The sequence below is a fragment of the Athalia rosae genome, chromosome 1, assembly GCF_917208135.1.
Source record: "Athalia rosae chromosome 1, iyAthRosa1.1, whole genome shotgun sequence".
NCBI classification, from domain to species: domain Eukaryota; kingdom Metazoa; phylum Arthropoda; class Insecta; order Hymenoptera; family Athaliidae; genus Athalia; species Athalia rosae.
This window is the reverse complement of record NC_064026.1, coordinates 235,098-249,704: the sequence shown is the minus strand read 5'-3', so window position 1 is coordinate 249,704 and position 14,607 is coordinate 235,098. Positions and strand designations below refer to the sequence as shown.

Genomic DNA, 14,607 nt, shown 5'->3' with positions numbered 1-14,607 from the left:
TTGGCCCAAAAATCGAAAAAATCCAAAGGGGTACCCCTTGGAATTTTGTCGATTTTGGGTAAAAAATAAATATACCATTTTATATGCTATTCTTGTGTATTTTGATCTCAGGAATCCGAATCCGGAATTCAAAATGATCCAATAATAAAATTGATGAACTTATCGCCGATTCTTCACTGTTTGGGGCAAAAAAATTGAGAAATCTCGATGGAAAAAATTCACCATTAATCATCGTAGATGAGACTGAGAACGCGCCCCCAGAATCTTGTCGAATTAGTGGAAGGCTCAGCAATTCGCAAAATTCTATTTACAATTAGACATTGTTTTACAATGTGATCTATATCCGTGCGTTACCGTTCACAATTGAAGAAGAATAAGTGTGAAAATTGTCCGAATAAGAAACAACTGTTGTCTGTTCGCTCAAAAATTGTATTTGTAAAAATTTATTGTTACTATTTACAAGAGACAATATCACATCCTCATGACTTATGTTAGTTGATAAATTCTCATTATGTTAACATCAACGCACGTTACACTCGGGTCCGATATGCCTTATACCATATACGTAAACATGTATGTATGTACCTGAGTATCCAGTTATGGGTACAAGTGGTACAAGTAGGTGATAAACATATGCGAAATTTATTATTCTATAGTATGCGCGATACTACTTCATCTAAAATGCAGTCATTGTTGGCATCCGGCAATGTTTCAATATTTTTTCTCTTCACGCGAATATCAAGATCTCCTCATATTCTTCGAATTAATTTCATGTTTACATCGTGTTCATTTTTATGTTGATATTGATACATCCGTATACGAAATAATGTGATAATGTGACATCATCAAAATTGAAAAAACAACGATACACGTTCATTGTTCGTTGATCCAATACCACATGCATGCTGGATAGAAATTCGCATACAATGTATCACGTACCCACAAGCATGTACAGTGATCCCAGCGTACCTATCAGTCCGTTACTTTTCTAATTTTAACAAGTAGGCCTGCCGAACGTATGGCTCGAAGCTAATTACCCTGTAGGCACACGGACATACCAGTCATACCGACCTATTGAATGCGATGCGATGCGATGCGATGCGATTTTATGTAGTATGGTATTGATATTGCGATGTGATGTACGGATCAGTCATCGTAGTTAGACGGTACATTACAGGTATGTTATATTACACACGTTTCGATCGTTATGTTATTTTGTGTTAGTATTTCTACTCGCAACCGCGCGCGTAGCCGGTTGATACGTCGTGCAGCGGGGATGGCATGTCTTGCGGAGGTGAATCGTCCGAGGGTTCGGTTAGCCGCAGTGCATGTCCACGAAATTCTGCTTGTTCTTGTACACCGCACCCCACGCGCCGTACTTGTCGTTGGGCTTCTTCGCCGTCTCCTGAGATGAGTGCTGCCGCTGCTGCTCATCGCCCTTCCTGTACAGCGATAGCAAAGATTAGAAGAGAAAAATGAAAAACGGAATAATCCTTATTAATTGTAAGCGTTGACGCTGATAAAATGCTAAAATGCTGCGGCGGACGTCTCACCTGACTTTCTGGTAGGGCCCCTTCACTATGGAGTTGTCAAGGTTCTTGTACACCATATTTGTGTTTGCTAATTTATTCTCGGGCATCAGCGATGGTTCCACCTAAGGCCAGACCGACGATATTCGGTCTCACTGGGCTGCTCCTGTGGTTGACAATACACCGAAGCTCCGATCGACTATGCTTCTCGGGTATGCCGCGTTCACTTCTGTATACGGACAAACGAATGACGTGAAAAATATCGAAGTTGTGGAAAAAACCAACTAGACAAATATCCACGGGTGGAACAAGAGGAGGGATCGATTTCGCCGAACTCCGCCGTTCGCACGATCGCTGCAGTTGTGCGAGCTGCGGAGCTCTCGCGTTCGAGTCTTGTCGAAACTTACCCTACGGCACGTGATGTAGATGGACTAAGACAAGAAGTTCCAGGCAGTTGCCAGCGTTACCCCGTCTACTGCCCTTTTTAGTCTGAAGATTCTTGCCGAGCCTGTTGGGAATACGGAATGAGTATCGATTGTAGCTTGAATGTATGTACATTCGCTGTAACAAGGGTTGCCCGTATTGTCTATATTGTAACACAGGCGAACGGATAACGCTCGATCAAGTCCGAATGCGTTTATACGGTATACGTGTATATGTATATTTTGTTATAGCGGTCATTCGAATGTGTCTACGCGTGATTCGTCAAGGGAGCGTTTCACAATTTCTTGACGAACAGCTGTGACGTCACCGGAGGCATTCATTTAAATGTATGATAAACAAGCTCCTAAAAAGAAAACAGGTTTCAGATATCGCAACGGTGTAACACCACGATGCGGACTCGACGCGATTCCTCGAATTACCGATGATAATAATTAATTGCGCAAAATTAACGTTAAGAATCATCTCGTACAAGTCTATTCTCATCATTGGGATAAATCGTGACGAACCACCTCGCGCCTCTGATAGACCGCCAATAGCTACTCGCACGATCTCGCACGCATATCACACCGACCCTATAAATCATTTTGAAAATCGGCCATCGTTCATCGAGCTTCGATCACGCATCGATTTGGTCTCAATCGGCGTTCCGAATTCACGCGAGATTCCTACCAATTGTGAGGTATTCGAAGCGCATAAATGTGGAATATTCATACCTAAACTGGCGCTATTGTTAACTCTACCGTAGATAAAGTTCGATATATCTATGATTCTGATTACAAGCATTTCACGTGCAGGTATAAAACGTAGATCGCGTATGAATCGGATCTCGCTTTACCGAACTTGAGACGTGCGATATTGCATTCTACTCACCTTATGCTGGGTAGAAATGTTGGTGAGTTGCCTTGGCAATCTAGGACTTTGCACCTCATGGACACATGTGGCTACGATAACCTCGGAGAAATTCTACTGCCACACTTCGATAAAGGGTGGCGAAATAGTGATAGATCAAAGATCTGTCTGAAATGATGAGCCGCGAACAGAATTTGTGGAATCCAATTGAACGGGTGTTGTTCGACCCGTGAGCTTGCAAAATGAATGTACGAATTTGGCTTCGAGATGAATTTTGAACCGAACCGTGTAGCCGATCACTCCCAGTTGAGACTGCGAGTAGCCCGTCGATCCACCGGCTTTTACAGAAACCATCCCCTCTCGCCTTTCGCGGATGACGCGTAGCGCTTGGGCCACCTGAGCCACCCAACATGAGTCGTTCGCTCGCAGGTGGGGAATCTCAGCGGAGGCCATGATGTTTGAGTTCCTCCACAATACGCTAAACCTGCCCCCCGTCACCTCTTCTCCTTTACCGATACATGTGCATCGCGCACAGTCGTACGCCCCCCTGACCACGTATACCTGTCGTATGTCCACTCACTCGGGTATTAATCGATAAAATCACGGATAAAATGTGGCGAAAACATGAACGATTGTTGAATGGGGGCTGAATTTGGAGTCTGTCGGCTGGTAAGTTTACCGCTGGCCAAAGTTGTGCTCTTCCTGTTTTTTTGACCAAGTCAAGGAAGAATCCAGGAAGTGTATTTCTGATTGGATACTTCTCGATACTGTTACAGCTACGAATAGAGACATTAATAATTCGGAAGTTCGCGTGTAGGATGGATCAGGGCTGTGCAGGCTTCTCATACCGACAATTATACATATGTATATAGGTGTATAGGCGCCGCTGTTTTTTCACATTTTACATTTCTCGTTGAAAGAATTTCCTGGAATGCAGAATTAGCATTGCACGAAACCAGTTATTACGTCGATAATATTGTAGACTGGTTACAAAGAAAAATCCCGATTTTCCTTTTATTGCTAATGTGAGTAAATCTTGCGGTTGTCCGACAAATGTTGTGCAGGATTCGTGTATAAAAATGAAAATGGATATATTCATTCGCATGATCGGTATTTCGGCAATAGCGAATCTACAGAATATTCGCATCCGTGACATCGTTATGCGTTAAAACACCAACGCATGTTGGCGAGGACAATGGATCAATTGGATGACCGGGATACATTTTCCGATCGATCGCAACTGTTGACCGGACCATCGCTTATTTTCGGATGACCGTATCCGCTAAATTCGAATCGTCTATTCTCTCTTGCACGGTTGAATTTGTAGAGCACATCGATTCTCCCGATGTATCGCACTCCGAGCTGCCAATCCCCAATAAAGCCCGGTCCGAGCTGGAATTTTTTGCCATATCGAGAGCTTGGCCGCGATATCTGGTATTATACATCCACGAGCCACAATAATATATGCACGACCATTCAAATCGTAGGCAATTTCACTTCCTCGGTGATATTACCAGTTTCCTTCAACCGCTTGCATACACGTACAGTTCCTCAACTGCATACCGCTGCATTCATCGGGTACGTACATCTGTACCAGCGGTTCATCGGTACCAAGATGATTGAGGAGAAAACACGAAAAATAAATGAATTAATCTATAAATGAAATAAATGAGTTACTTGCGAGAAGGAGTAAATTTAGGAAATATAATGAAATAATGTAAACCGAGCGACATGGAAAGCTTGCGCGGCCCGACCCCAGTCGTCACGTAATTTACCGGGACCGATATGTTTTCGTGTTGTTTATTATAGCTGCTTCCCAAAAATTCTAGTGCCTGTACGTGATTGAGCGTGTATAGGTGCAGCCGCATGATCTCTAGACCCCACCGGGCACGAGGTGTCCACGTGCCGTTCTTCTTTGGATATGTTCGTCGTATTGCAAGTTTACGGTAGATACAGCGAGTGAGCGATTTAATTATGCCACAAAGGCTGTTAAATGTTGCGTTGCTTAAAATCATCGCTACGATCATATATTTAGTTGTGAATAATTCCTTGGTCACGCCCAATTGTTTGCACAGCCGACTTATTAGTGGAAAAGTACAGTACAGCGCAACTTATGGTCAACTGTATTCATTGTTAAGGATTATTTCCATGACGAAGAATTGTTATTAGCTATACAGCACAGCTCACGCTGTAGTTATTTTACCCATCTCGATGATTCTAGCAGCCCGAGATGTGTAGTTTTTACATCGCCGGTGTTTGCATAGGTTCGATGGAACATTGTCTGTACATTGCTATACCTGTTATTGCAGCCCTTGAACGATGTGTTAATGCCACTCGGTACCTTCGTGCCACGTGAATCGGACATCCGCCGAAGTGACGACCGAGTGACGCGATACCCCGCAGCAATCGACTCTCAGTCCTGAGAGCTGTATCAGCTAGAGTCGGGTGTGAGGTAAACTAGAATCTGATGCAACAACGGCGAGCGTGTCATCACGATTCTTGAGAACCTTCTTCTTCTCACCTCCGCGTTTCTTCTCATTATGTTATTCGCTACGTTGACATGGCGTTGTTGAAGAAGGGCTCAAGTCGGAACGCCTATATTAGATATCTACATACGTATAAATGTACGAGTATAAATATATGAAGAATTATCGAAACCCGAGCTAATAATAATTGATGATTATACAGGTATGTATACGTACTGTCGACTCGCAACGCATAATCAATTTATTAATCACCTGCGTATACGCCAATAAAAACAGATATACATATGTATAAGGCAATTGCACCCATGAGGATAATATACTATATTGGATAGTATAATGAAATGTGTACCTATACGTGTATACCTGTTCCGAGTTTCGAATCGACTATCGTGCCGTACTCCGGAGTTATGATCTCTCATTTGCCGTTGATTGAAAATTTCAAGAGCAATGAACAATGTTGTTCGTTAGAATCAGCCGTGGAAAATCACAACGATTCGTACAAAGTGCAACAGCGTCATTCGGTTTTTTGATTTTCAGGACCCGGCCGCGTATGAACCGCGTTGTGCCGTAAAAAGTACAATATTTCTTCTCAACGGTTGTGTGACGCAGTTGGAGGCTGATACGATTACTCGAAAAGATTAAATTCAAATCGGATTCTGGTATATTCAGAATTGGACGTAACTCATTATGCCGTAGATACGCGTTGGCACGCGCCTCTTGTATTTGAATACAAGACTGGATGCGAAAGCTAATATAATCTTGCCAGTGTTTATCGTTGAAGGGCATTATGCCTGAACTAAACCGTTCAAGTCCTCCTAAACGTGTTCGAACTCACAATCAGTGGTTTGAATCATCTCGTGCCCCGAGCTCCGAATTATGCCATCAACATAAGAAAATGAGAGTTGACCGCGCATACCCACCGACCTCATAGCTCTCATGCCAGAGAGTATCTGAGCGAAATGCACCGGTCGTCCCCCGTTGTATACTGACCGCGCTGACCGTCAGCATTTGCAACTATGAGCGCAAACCGGCGAAAACCAGTCGCAGTTTGTACAGTTTATATGGCAGTTCCGTCTCCCGTCCGGTAGAGACCCTGCTAGCGTGGTGAGCGCCTACCGCCACTTTGCGACATCACTGTTCGTCATATGTGTTTGTAGTACGTTGAGTGTATGTATTCATCCCGTTGTTCAGCACCACATCTACGAAGCCTTGAACATGGCGGACGCTGCGGCTCGGCAGCTTCAGTACGAGTATAAAGCGGTAATTAATGTTGACATACGTTAAAGGAATTATACAATTTCGATTTAATCTTTCCCAGAGTTTCACCACCGCAGAAATTCACCCAGTTTCAATCTTGCGCTTGTTATTGTTTCGGAAAAGTTCTTTTCGTTTAGCAAACGTAGCATAGGTTACTTTTCTCCGTGTGGATTAATGGAATGGACAATTACTGGTTGTATACCTAAGAAATAATTGATATACTTTTTTCAGAATTCCAATCTTGTTCTCCAAGCTGATGTACGTTTGATAGAACGACGGAGCAGAGATGAAGCAACCGGAGAAGTTATGTCCCTTGTGGGCAAATTGGAGGGAACCAGGATGGGTGATAGACATCAACGCACAAAACCGGGAAAAGCAGAGGAGCGGAAAGTCAAGTAAGTGAAAGACTAGAGTCTATCGAAAACCACTCAAGTACTGCGCCAGATTAATAGCTGAAATTTGGCATTGAAAACAATGACAAAACTGATTTGTCTATTATTTTAATTCCAGACGTCAAAAACGTGATGAAGCCCAGTATGATTTCACTCGCATGAAGGGTGCCACACTCTTATCTGAGGGTGTGGACGAAATGGTAGGAATTGTATATCGCCCAAAAACCCAGGAGACTCGGCAGACGTACGAAGTATTATTGAGTTTTATCCAGGAAGCATTAGGCGATCAACCAAGAGATATTCTTTGCGGTGCTGCTGACGAGGTGTTAGCGGTGTTGAAAAATGATAGGCTCAAAGAAAAAGACAAAAAAAAGGAGACTGAAATGCTACTGGGTAGTTTGGCCGAAGAAAGATTTGCACTATTAGTTAATCTTGGTAAGAAAATCACTGACTTTGGAAATGATGAAAAAACTACAACCAATGAAGAAAATATTGACGAAACATATGGGATCAATGTCCAGTTTGAAGAGAGTAGCGAGGAAGATGACGAGGATGTATATGGAGAAGTGCGAGAACAAGACGACGAAGGGGATGAAGGCGAAGAAGCGAATATAGATCGAGCTATTCATGCAGAAAATGTAAGATATTTGGCTTATAGCTATCAGTCTATCAGCTATTAATCCAGTTATTTGTATGTTTATATGTTAGTGTCTGACACTTGGTTAATTTTTTTTATGCCTGCAATAGCTTGGTGGTGCTGAAGAAATGAAAAAAGAGAAACCTCTTCATCCACTCGATATCGATGCATACTGGCTCCAGCGACGGCTAAGCAGAATATATGATGATGCAATGGTTTCCCAAGCAAGAGCTGCCGAAGTGTTGGCTGTACTGAGAGACGCAGGTGACGACCGTGATTGTGAGAATCAGCTCGTCCTACTACTGGGATACGATTGTTTTGATTTCATCAAACAGCTGAAAAAATACAGGCATATGAGTAAGCATTGAACTTTTCAATATAAGCGGTCATGTATCCAAGTCGTCATGCAATCCGATATTAATGTTGGAATCGTTGATTATAATTCGTTCGACTAAGATGGTAACTTCGTTATTTTTTTCAAGTCGCTTATTGCACAATGTTGGCGTCTTCACAATCCGAATCTGAGCGGCAAAAAATCAGAAACAAAATGAACGACGATGCAGCACTAGCAAAAATCCTGCGTCAGTTGGACACTGGAAAGGGTGATGATGACACCGATGAAACGATGGAAGCACGTGCACAGCGTAAGCGACGAGAGGAAAATGAGGATGGTGCAGGGGGTCCTGGCGGTCAAGTACAGGGTTCGAGAAACTTGATCGACTTGGAGGATTTGGTATTTGCCCAAGGAAGTCACTTCATGGCCAATAAACGGTGTCAGTTGCCGGACGGCAGTTTCAGAAAACAAAGAAAGGGGTAAGCAATATTTTTTTCCCAATCACGGGTGGCTTTTTATTATCAAGTAAGGCCTAGTTAAAACCAAACTTCTTGTTATCTCAGGTATGAAGAGGTGCACGTCCCGGCATTAAAACCCAAACCTTTTGGAGAAAACGAGAAATTACACCCAGTGGATCAGTTGCCGAAATACGTCCAGCCGGCATTTGAGGGTTTCAAAACATTGAATCGAATTCAGAGCCGCCTGCATCACACAGCATTAGAAAGTGATGAAAATCTTCTGCTCTGCGCGCCAACTGGAGCAGGTAAAACAAACGTTGCTCTCCTCTGCATGATGCGAGAGATCGGTAAACACATCAATGCCGACGGTACCATAAACGCGGACGAATTCAAAATAATCTACGTGGCCCCTATGCGCTCTCTCGTCCAGGAGATGGTTGGAAACTTTGGGAAACGGTTGGCAACTTACAATCTCACAGTTTCTGAACTTACCGGCGATCATCAGCTTACTAGAGAGCAAATTGCTGCAACCCAGGTGATTGTTTGCACCCCGGAGAAGTGGGACATCATAACCAGAAAGGGCGGTGAAAAAACTTTTACGTCTCTGGTGCGGCTGGTAATCATTGACGAAATTCATTTGCTCCACGACGAACGAGGTCCCGTATTAGAGGCACTCGTTGCCAGGACAATCAGAAACATCGAGACTACCCAGGAGGACGTTCGTCTAGTCGGATTGTCGGCGACGCTACCAAACTACCAGGACGTTGCGGCATTCTTACGGATTAAACCAGAGACTGGGCTATTCGACTTCGATAACAGTTTTAGGCCTGTCGCACTTGAGCAACAGTACATCGGCGTAACGGAAAAGAAAGCGCTAAAAAGATTTCAGGTGATGAACGAAATCGTTTACGAAAAGACTATGGAACATGCTGGTAGAAATCAAGTCCTGGTGTTTGTCCACTCTAGAAAAGAGACCGGGAAAACTGCCAGAGCCATTCGCGACATGTGTTTGGAAAAAGACACTCTTGGACAATTCTTACGCGAGGGATCTGCTTCCATGGAAGTTCTGCGAACAGAGGCTGAGCAGGTCAAGAATCAGGAATTAAAAGACCTTCTCCCCTATGGCTTCGCAATTCACCATGCCGGGATGACAAGAGTTGATCGTACCTTGGTCGAAGATCTGTTCGCAGATCGACACATCCAAGTCCTGGTATCGACTGCTACGCTGGCCTGGGGAGTGAATTTGCCGGCCCACACTGTTATTATCAAAGGCACGCAGGTTTATAATCCTGAGAAAGGTCGCTGGGTAGAATTAGGTGCCCTCGACGTTCTGCAGATGTTGGGGCGAGCTGGACGCCCTCAATACGATACAAAGGGTGAAGGAATCCTGATAACCAATCACAGTGAACTACAGTATTATTTGTCACTTCTCAACCAGCAGTTGCCAATCGAATCTCAACTGATTAGCAAGATGTCTGACATGCTGAATGCCGAAATTGTCTTAGGAACCATTCAGAATATTCGAGACGCTGTCACATGGCTCGGCTACACGTACCTCTACATCAGGATGCTACGTTGCCCAACGCTCTACGCGATTCCCCATGATAAATTGAAGGAAGATCCACTGCTCGAGCTGCATAGAGCCGATCTGATACATTCGGCAGCTTTAGGGCTAGACCGGAGCGGGCTTATAAAGTACGATCGCAAGTCTGGACATTTTCAGGCTACAGAATTGGGTAGAATCGCATCTCACTACTACTGTACACATGAAACAATGTCGACCTACAATCAATTGCTCAAGAGGACCCTCAGCGAGATTGAGCTCTTCCGAGTCTTCTCGTTATCTGGCGAATTCAAAAATATAAATGTCAGAGAGGAGGAAAAATTGGAGCTGCAGAAGCTGATGGAGAGAGTGCCGATTCCGATCAAGGAGAGTATAGAAGAACCAAGTGCCAAGGTCAACGTACTTCTACAGGCTTATATTTCACAGCTGAAACTAGAGGGATTTGCACTGATGTCAGATATGGTTTACGTAACTCAATCAGCGTCGAGGCTTATGAGAGCTATTTTTGAGATCGTTTTGTTCCGTGGATGGGCGCAGCTCGCGGACAAGTGCCTATCTTTGTGTAAAATGATTGACCGTAGAATGTGGCAGTCGATGTCGCCGCTCAGACAGTTCAGAAAAATGCCTGAGGAGATCGTCAAGAAAATCGAAAAGAAGAATTTTCCGTGGGAGCGACTTTACGATCTCGGGCCTAATGAAATTGGAGAATTAATTCGCGTCCCTAAGCTCGGGAAAACCATCCATAAATACATTCATCAATTTCCCAAGTTGGAATTGTCAACGCACATTCAACCGATTACGAGATCAACGCTACGCGTTGAACTTACGATAACGCCCGACTTCCAGTGGGATGAAAAAGTCCATGGAGCCTCCGAGGCTTTTTGGATTTTGGTCGAGGACGTTGATTCTGAAGTAATACTACATCACGAGTATTTCCTGCTTAAGGCCAAATACGCCAATGACGAACACCTGATCAAATTCTTCGTTCCTGTCTTCGAGCCTCTACCGCCGCAGTATTTCCTCCGCGTTGTGTCGGACAGATGGATTGGGGCGGAGACCCAACTCCCGGTGAGCTTCCGGCATTTGATCTTGCCTGAAAAAAATCTCCCGCCCACGGAACTCCTGGATTTACAGCCGCTACCGATCACGGCTCTGCGGAATGCCAAATTCGAAGCTGTTTATACGGACAAATTTCCGCAGTTCAATCCCATTCAGACACAGGTGTTCAATGCGGTATATAATTCCGACGATAACGTCTTCATCGGTGCACCAACAGGCTCTGGAAAAACGACTATCGCCGAGTTTGCGGTACTACGACTGCTCACTCAGAATCCTGATGGAAGATGTGTCTACATGGTGAGTAAGGAAGCGCTAGCCGAGCTAGTCTACACGGACTGGGTGGCCAAATTCAACCAGCAACTAGGAAGAAAAGTGGTACTCCTAACTGGAGAAACTGGAACGGATCTCAAGCTCCTGGCCAAGGGACAGGTGATAATAACGACAGCTGACAAATGGGACGTACTCTCGCGTAGGTGGAAGCAGAGGAAAAATGTGCAGAATATCCAGCTCTTCATCGTTGACGAGCTTCAGCTGATCGGGGGCGAGGAGGGACCGGTGCTCGAGGTGGCTTGTTCAAGGGCGCGGTACATCTCGTCGCAGCTCGAGAAACCAACCAGGATCGTCGCCCTCTCCGCTTCGGTCGCTGACGCAAAAGACGCCTCGCAATGGCTCGGTGCCCCTGCCGCTGCGACGTTCAATTTCCATCCTTCGGTCAGACCTATACCCCTCGAACTACACGTACAAGGTCTGAACATAACGCACAACGCTTCGCGCTTGGCGGCAATGGCGAAACCGGTCTACAATGCGATCTTGAGACACGCACCCCACAAGCCCGCTATAGTATTTGTACCTACCAGAAGACAGGCCAGGATGACCGCGATCGATCTTCTCACCTTCACCGCAGCCGAGGGACAGCCATCGAGGTTTTTCCATGCGGAAGAAGCGGACATAAAGCCATTCTTAGACCGGATGAGCGACAAGACTTTGAAGGAAACTTTATCTCAGGGTGTCGCTTATCTACACGAAGGCCTCTCAGTCGACGATCGTCATTTGGTTGAACAGCTGTTCGACAGCGGGGCCATCCAGGTTGCCGTCGCAACGCGTGATCTCTGTTGGGGACTCTCGATAAATTCTCACCTCGTAATAATCATGGACACGCAAAGCTACAACGGCAAGACCCATGCGTACGAAGACTACCCTATCACCGACGTTCTGCAAATGGTGGCTCGTGCCAACAGACCTCTAGAAGACGACGACGCAAAGTGCGTGCTCCTGTGCCAAAGCTCGAAGAAGGACTTTTTCAAAAAGTTCCTCAATGAACCTTTACCCATAGAGAGCCATCTAGATCACAGGCTCCACGATCATTTCAATGCCGAAATTGTGACGAAAACAATAGAGAACAAACAGGACGCCGTCGATTATCTGACGTGGACATTCCTCTATAGAAGATTGACGCAAAATCCCAACTACTACGGTCTGCAGGGCGTAACGCATAGACATCTGTCGGATCATCTGTCAGAACTCGTCGAGGGGACGCTCAGCGATTTGGAACAGGCGAAATGTGTCGCTGTCGAAGATGAGATGGACACTCTGCCTCTGAATCTGGGAATGATAGCGGCTTACTACTACATCAACTACGCGACCATAGAACTGTTCAGTCTCTCGTTGAATAACAAGACGAAGATACGGGGGCTTCTGGAAATCATATCCGCTGCGGCCGAGTACGAAACCGTACCCGTCAGGCAGAGAGAAGAGAACCTGTTGAGAAGTTTGGCGGCACGCCTGCCTCATGCTCCACAGGTTGCCAGAATGGCGGATCCTCATGTGAAGGCTCAGCTCCTCCTTCAAGCGCATTTGTCCAGGATCCAGCTCGGTCCCGAATTGCAGAAGGATACCGAACTGGTACTCGGAAAAGCGGTAAGGCTTATCCAGGCCTGTGTCGACGTACTGAGTTCTTCGGGATGGCTGGCACCAGCCGTTGCAGCTATGGAGCTGGCGCAGATGGTGACGCAGGCGATGTGGTCCAAAGATTCGTATTTGAAACAGCTGCCGCATTTCACAACGGAGACTATAAAACGATGCACCGAAAAAGGCGTGGAGACCGTCTTTGACGTTATGGAGCTGGAGGATGAGGACAGAAACAGACTCCTGCAGTTAACGGACGTTCAGATGGCGGATGTCGCCAAGTTCTGTAATCGTTATCCAAACATTGAGATGGCTTACGAGGTGCAGGACAAAGACAGGCTGCGCAGCGGTGGCACGGTCAACGTTGTCGTCCAGTTGGAAAGAGAGGACGAGGTGACAGGCCCCGTCGTCGCACCGTTCTTCCCTCAAAAACGGGAAGAGGGATGGTGGGTCGTCATCGGTGATCCGAAGAGCAACTCCTTGCTTTCGATTAAGAGGCTTTCCCTCCAGCAAAAGGCTAGGGTTAAGCTAGATTTCGTCGCTCCGACACCAGGTCAACATTCCTACACCCTGTATTTCATGAGCGACGCTTATTTAGGCTGCGATCAGGAGTACAAATTTACAATAAACGTCGGGGAGTACGAGTCGGACGTCAGTTCCTCGTCAGAGTCAGACTAGCTTGAAATCTGATCTCTCTGTAAGATAATGCCTGAATAATAATATCGGACCACGAAGCATCAACTCGATCGCCCAAGGACTCGCAACGTACCGAAGAATTGCTTTTACAAAACGTGCTGACTTCGGGTGACATACGAATTTAAGAATTTTCTGTTCACCTGTCGAAAACAAACCAAAGTTGCGTTGAAAATGCGAGAAATGTGGTGCGTTCTATAAATACACGAATAAAACGAGTACATGATGTAGCTTCTGTATTTTTATTAAGATTATCAGTAATATTTTTACCTTCATAGTCATCGTCATCATCATCGTCATTACTATTACCATTATTATAATATAAAAATGCGAAATGAAATAAAATAATTATGCCAATAGCTCTGTTTTGAAAATTTTGAAAACAAGAACCATCGTTTACTGTCTTTACAGTCGATCCGTCCCCGATTACTTCGAGTTACATCCACCATCATCTATATTATATTCGTACGTAATAGAATCTGACTATATCAATTTTTTACTCATGAACGAAAAACTAGTAGAAAATGAGGTGACCGAACTTGCTGAAAACATGCATACTGGGGTGGTCCTTATTTGGGTCATTTTTGAATTTTGTCGCTCCCCATAGCTCAGTTGTCTGCGAATTAATTTGGAAAAATGCTCGCGAATGCTGGAGCTTGTAGCTCAATTCTAAGTGGCTCCCGACGTCTTCCAATTTTCCGATTCGAATAACATACGGTCTTTGACCTTTGGCAGTTGTTGTGTTGTTATCATAGCTGTTGCCCTCCAGTGTACCGGTGAGGCGCGGCCCCATGTGTAAGCACACTTTTTGACCGACTCTACCTAAGTACCCATTGACTTTAGGCCATATGTGTTTCAGGACTTTTTGGTGCAGAATTTGCTACTCTTTCAGATGTTGGAGAAAAAATTATGTCATTCCATTAAAAAAAAAAAAAAAAAAACAAGTTGACCTTGATTTAGCCCTTTTAAGGTCGTTTGAAAAAATATCGATTACCGTCAA

General features: G+C 44.9%; 1 protein-coding gene across 1 annotated transcript; it reads left to right on the top strand.

Annotated features, from left to right (window-relative positions):
- The first annotated feature begins 6,407 nt into the window (after positions 1-6,407).
- LOC105693497 (putative U5 small nuclear ribonucleoprotein 200 kDa helicase) lies at positions 6,408-13,966 on the top strand. Its single transcript, XM_012413467.3, has 6 exons — positions 6,408-6,568; positions 6,797-6,960; positions 7,076-7,595; positions 7,705-7,951; positions 8,077-8,407; positions 8,492-13,966. Exons 1-6 carry the CDS (start codon positions 6,524-6,526, stop codon positions 13,590-13,592), a joined length of 6,408 nt encoding a protein of 2,135 aa, XP_012268890.1. The 5' UTR covers positions 6,408-6,523; the 3' UTR covers positions 13,593-13,966.
- The last annotated feature ends 641 nt before the right edge of the window (positions 13,967-14,607 follow it).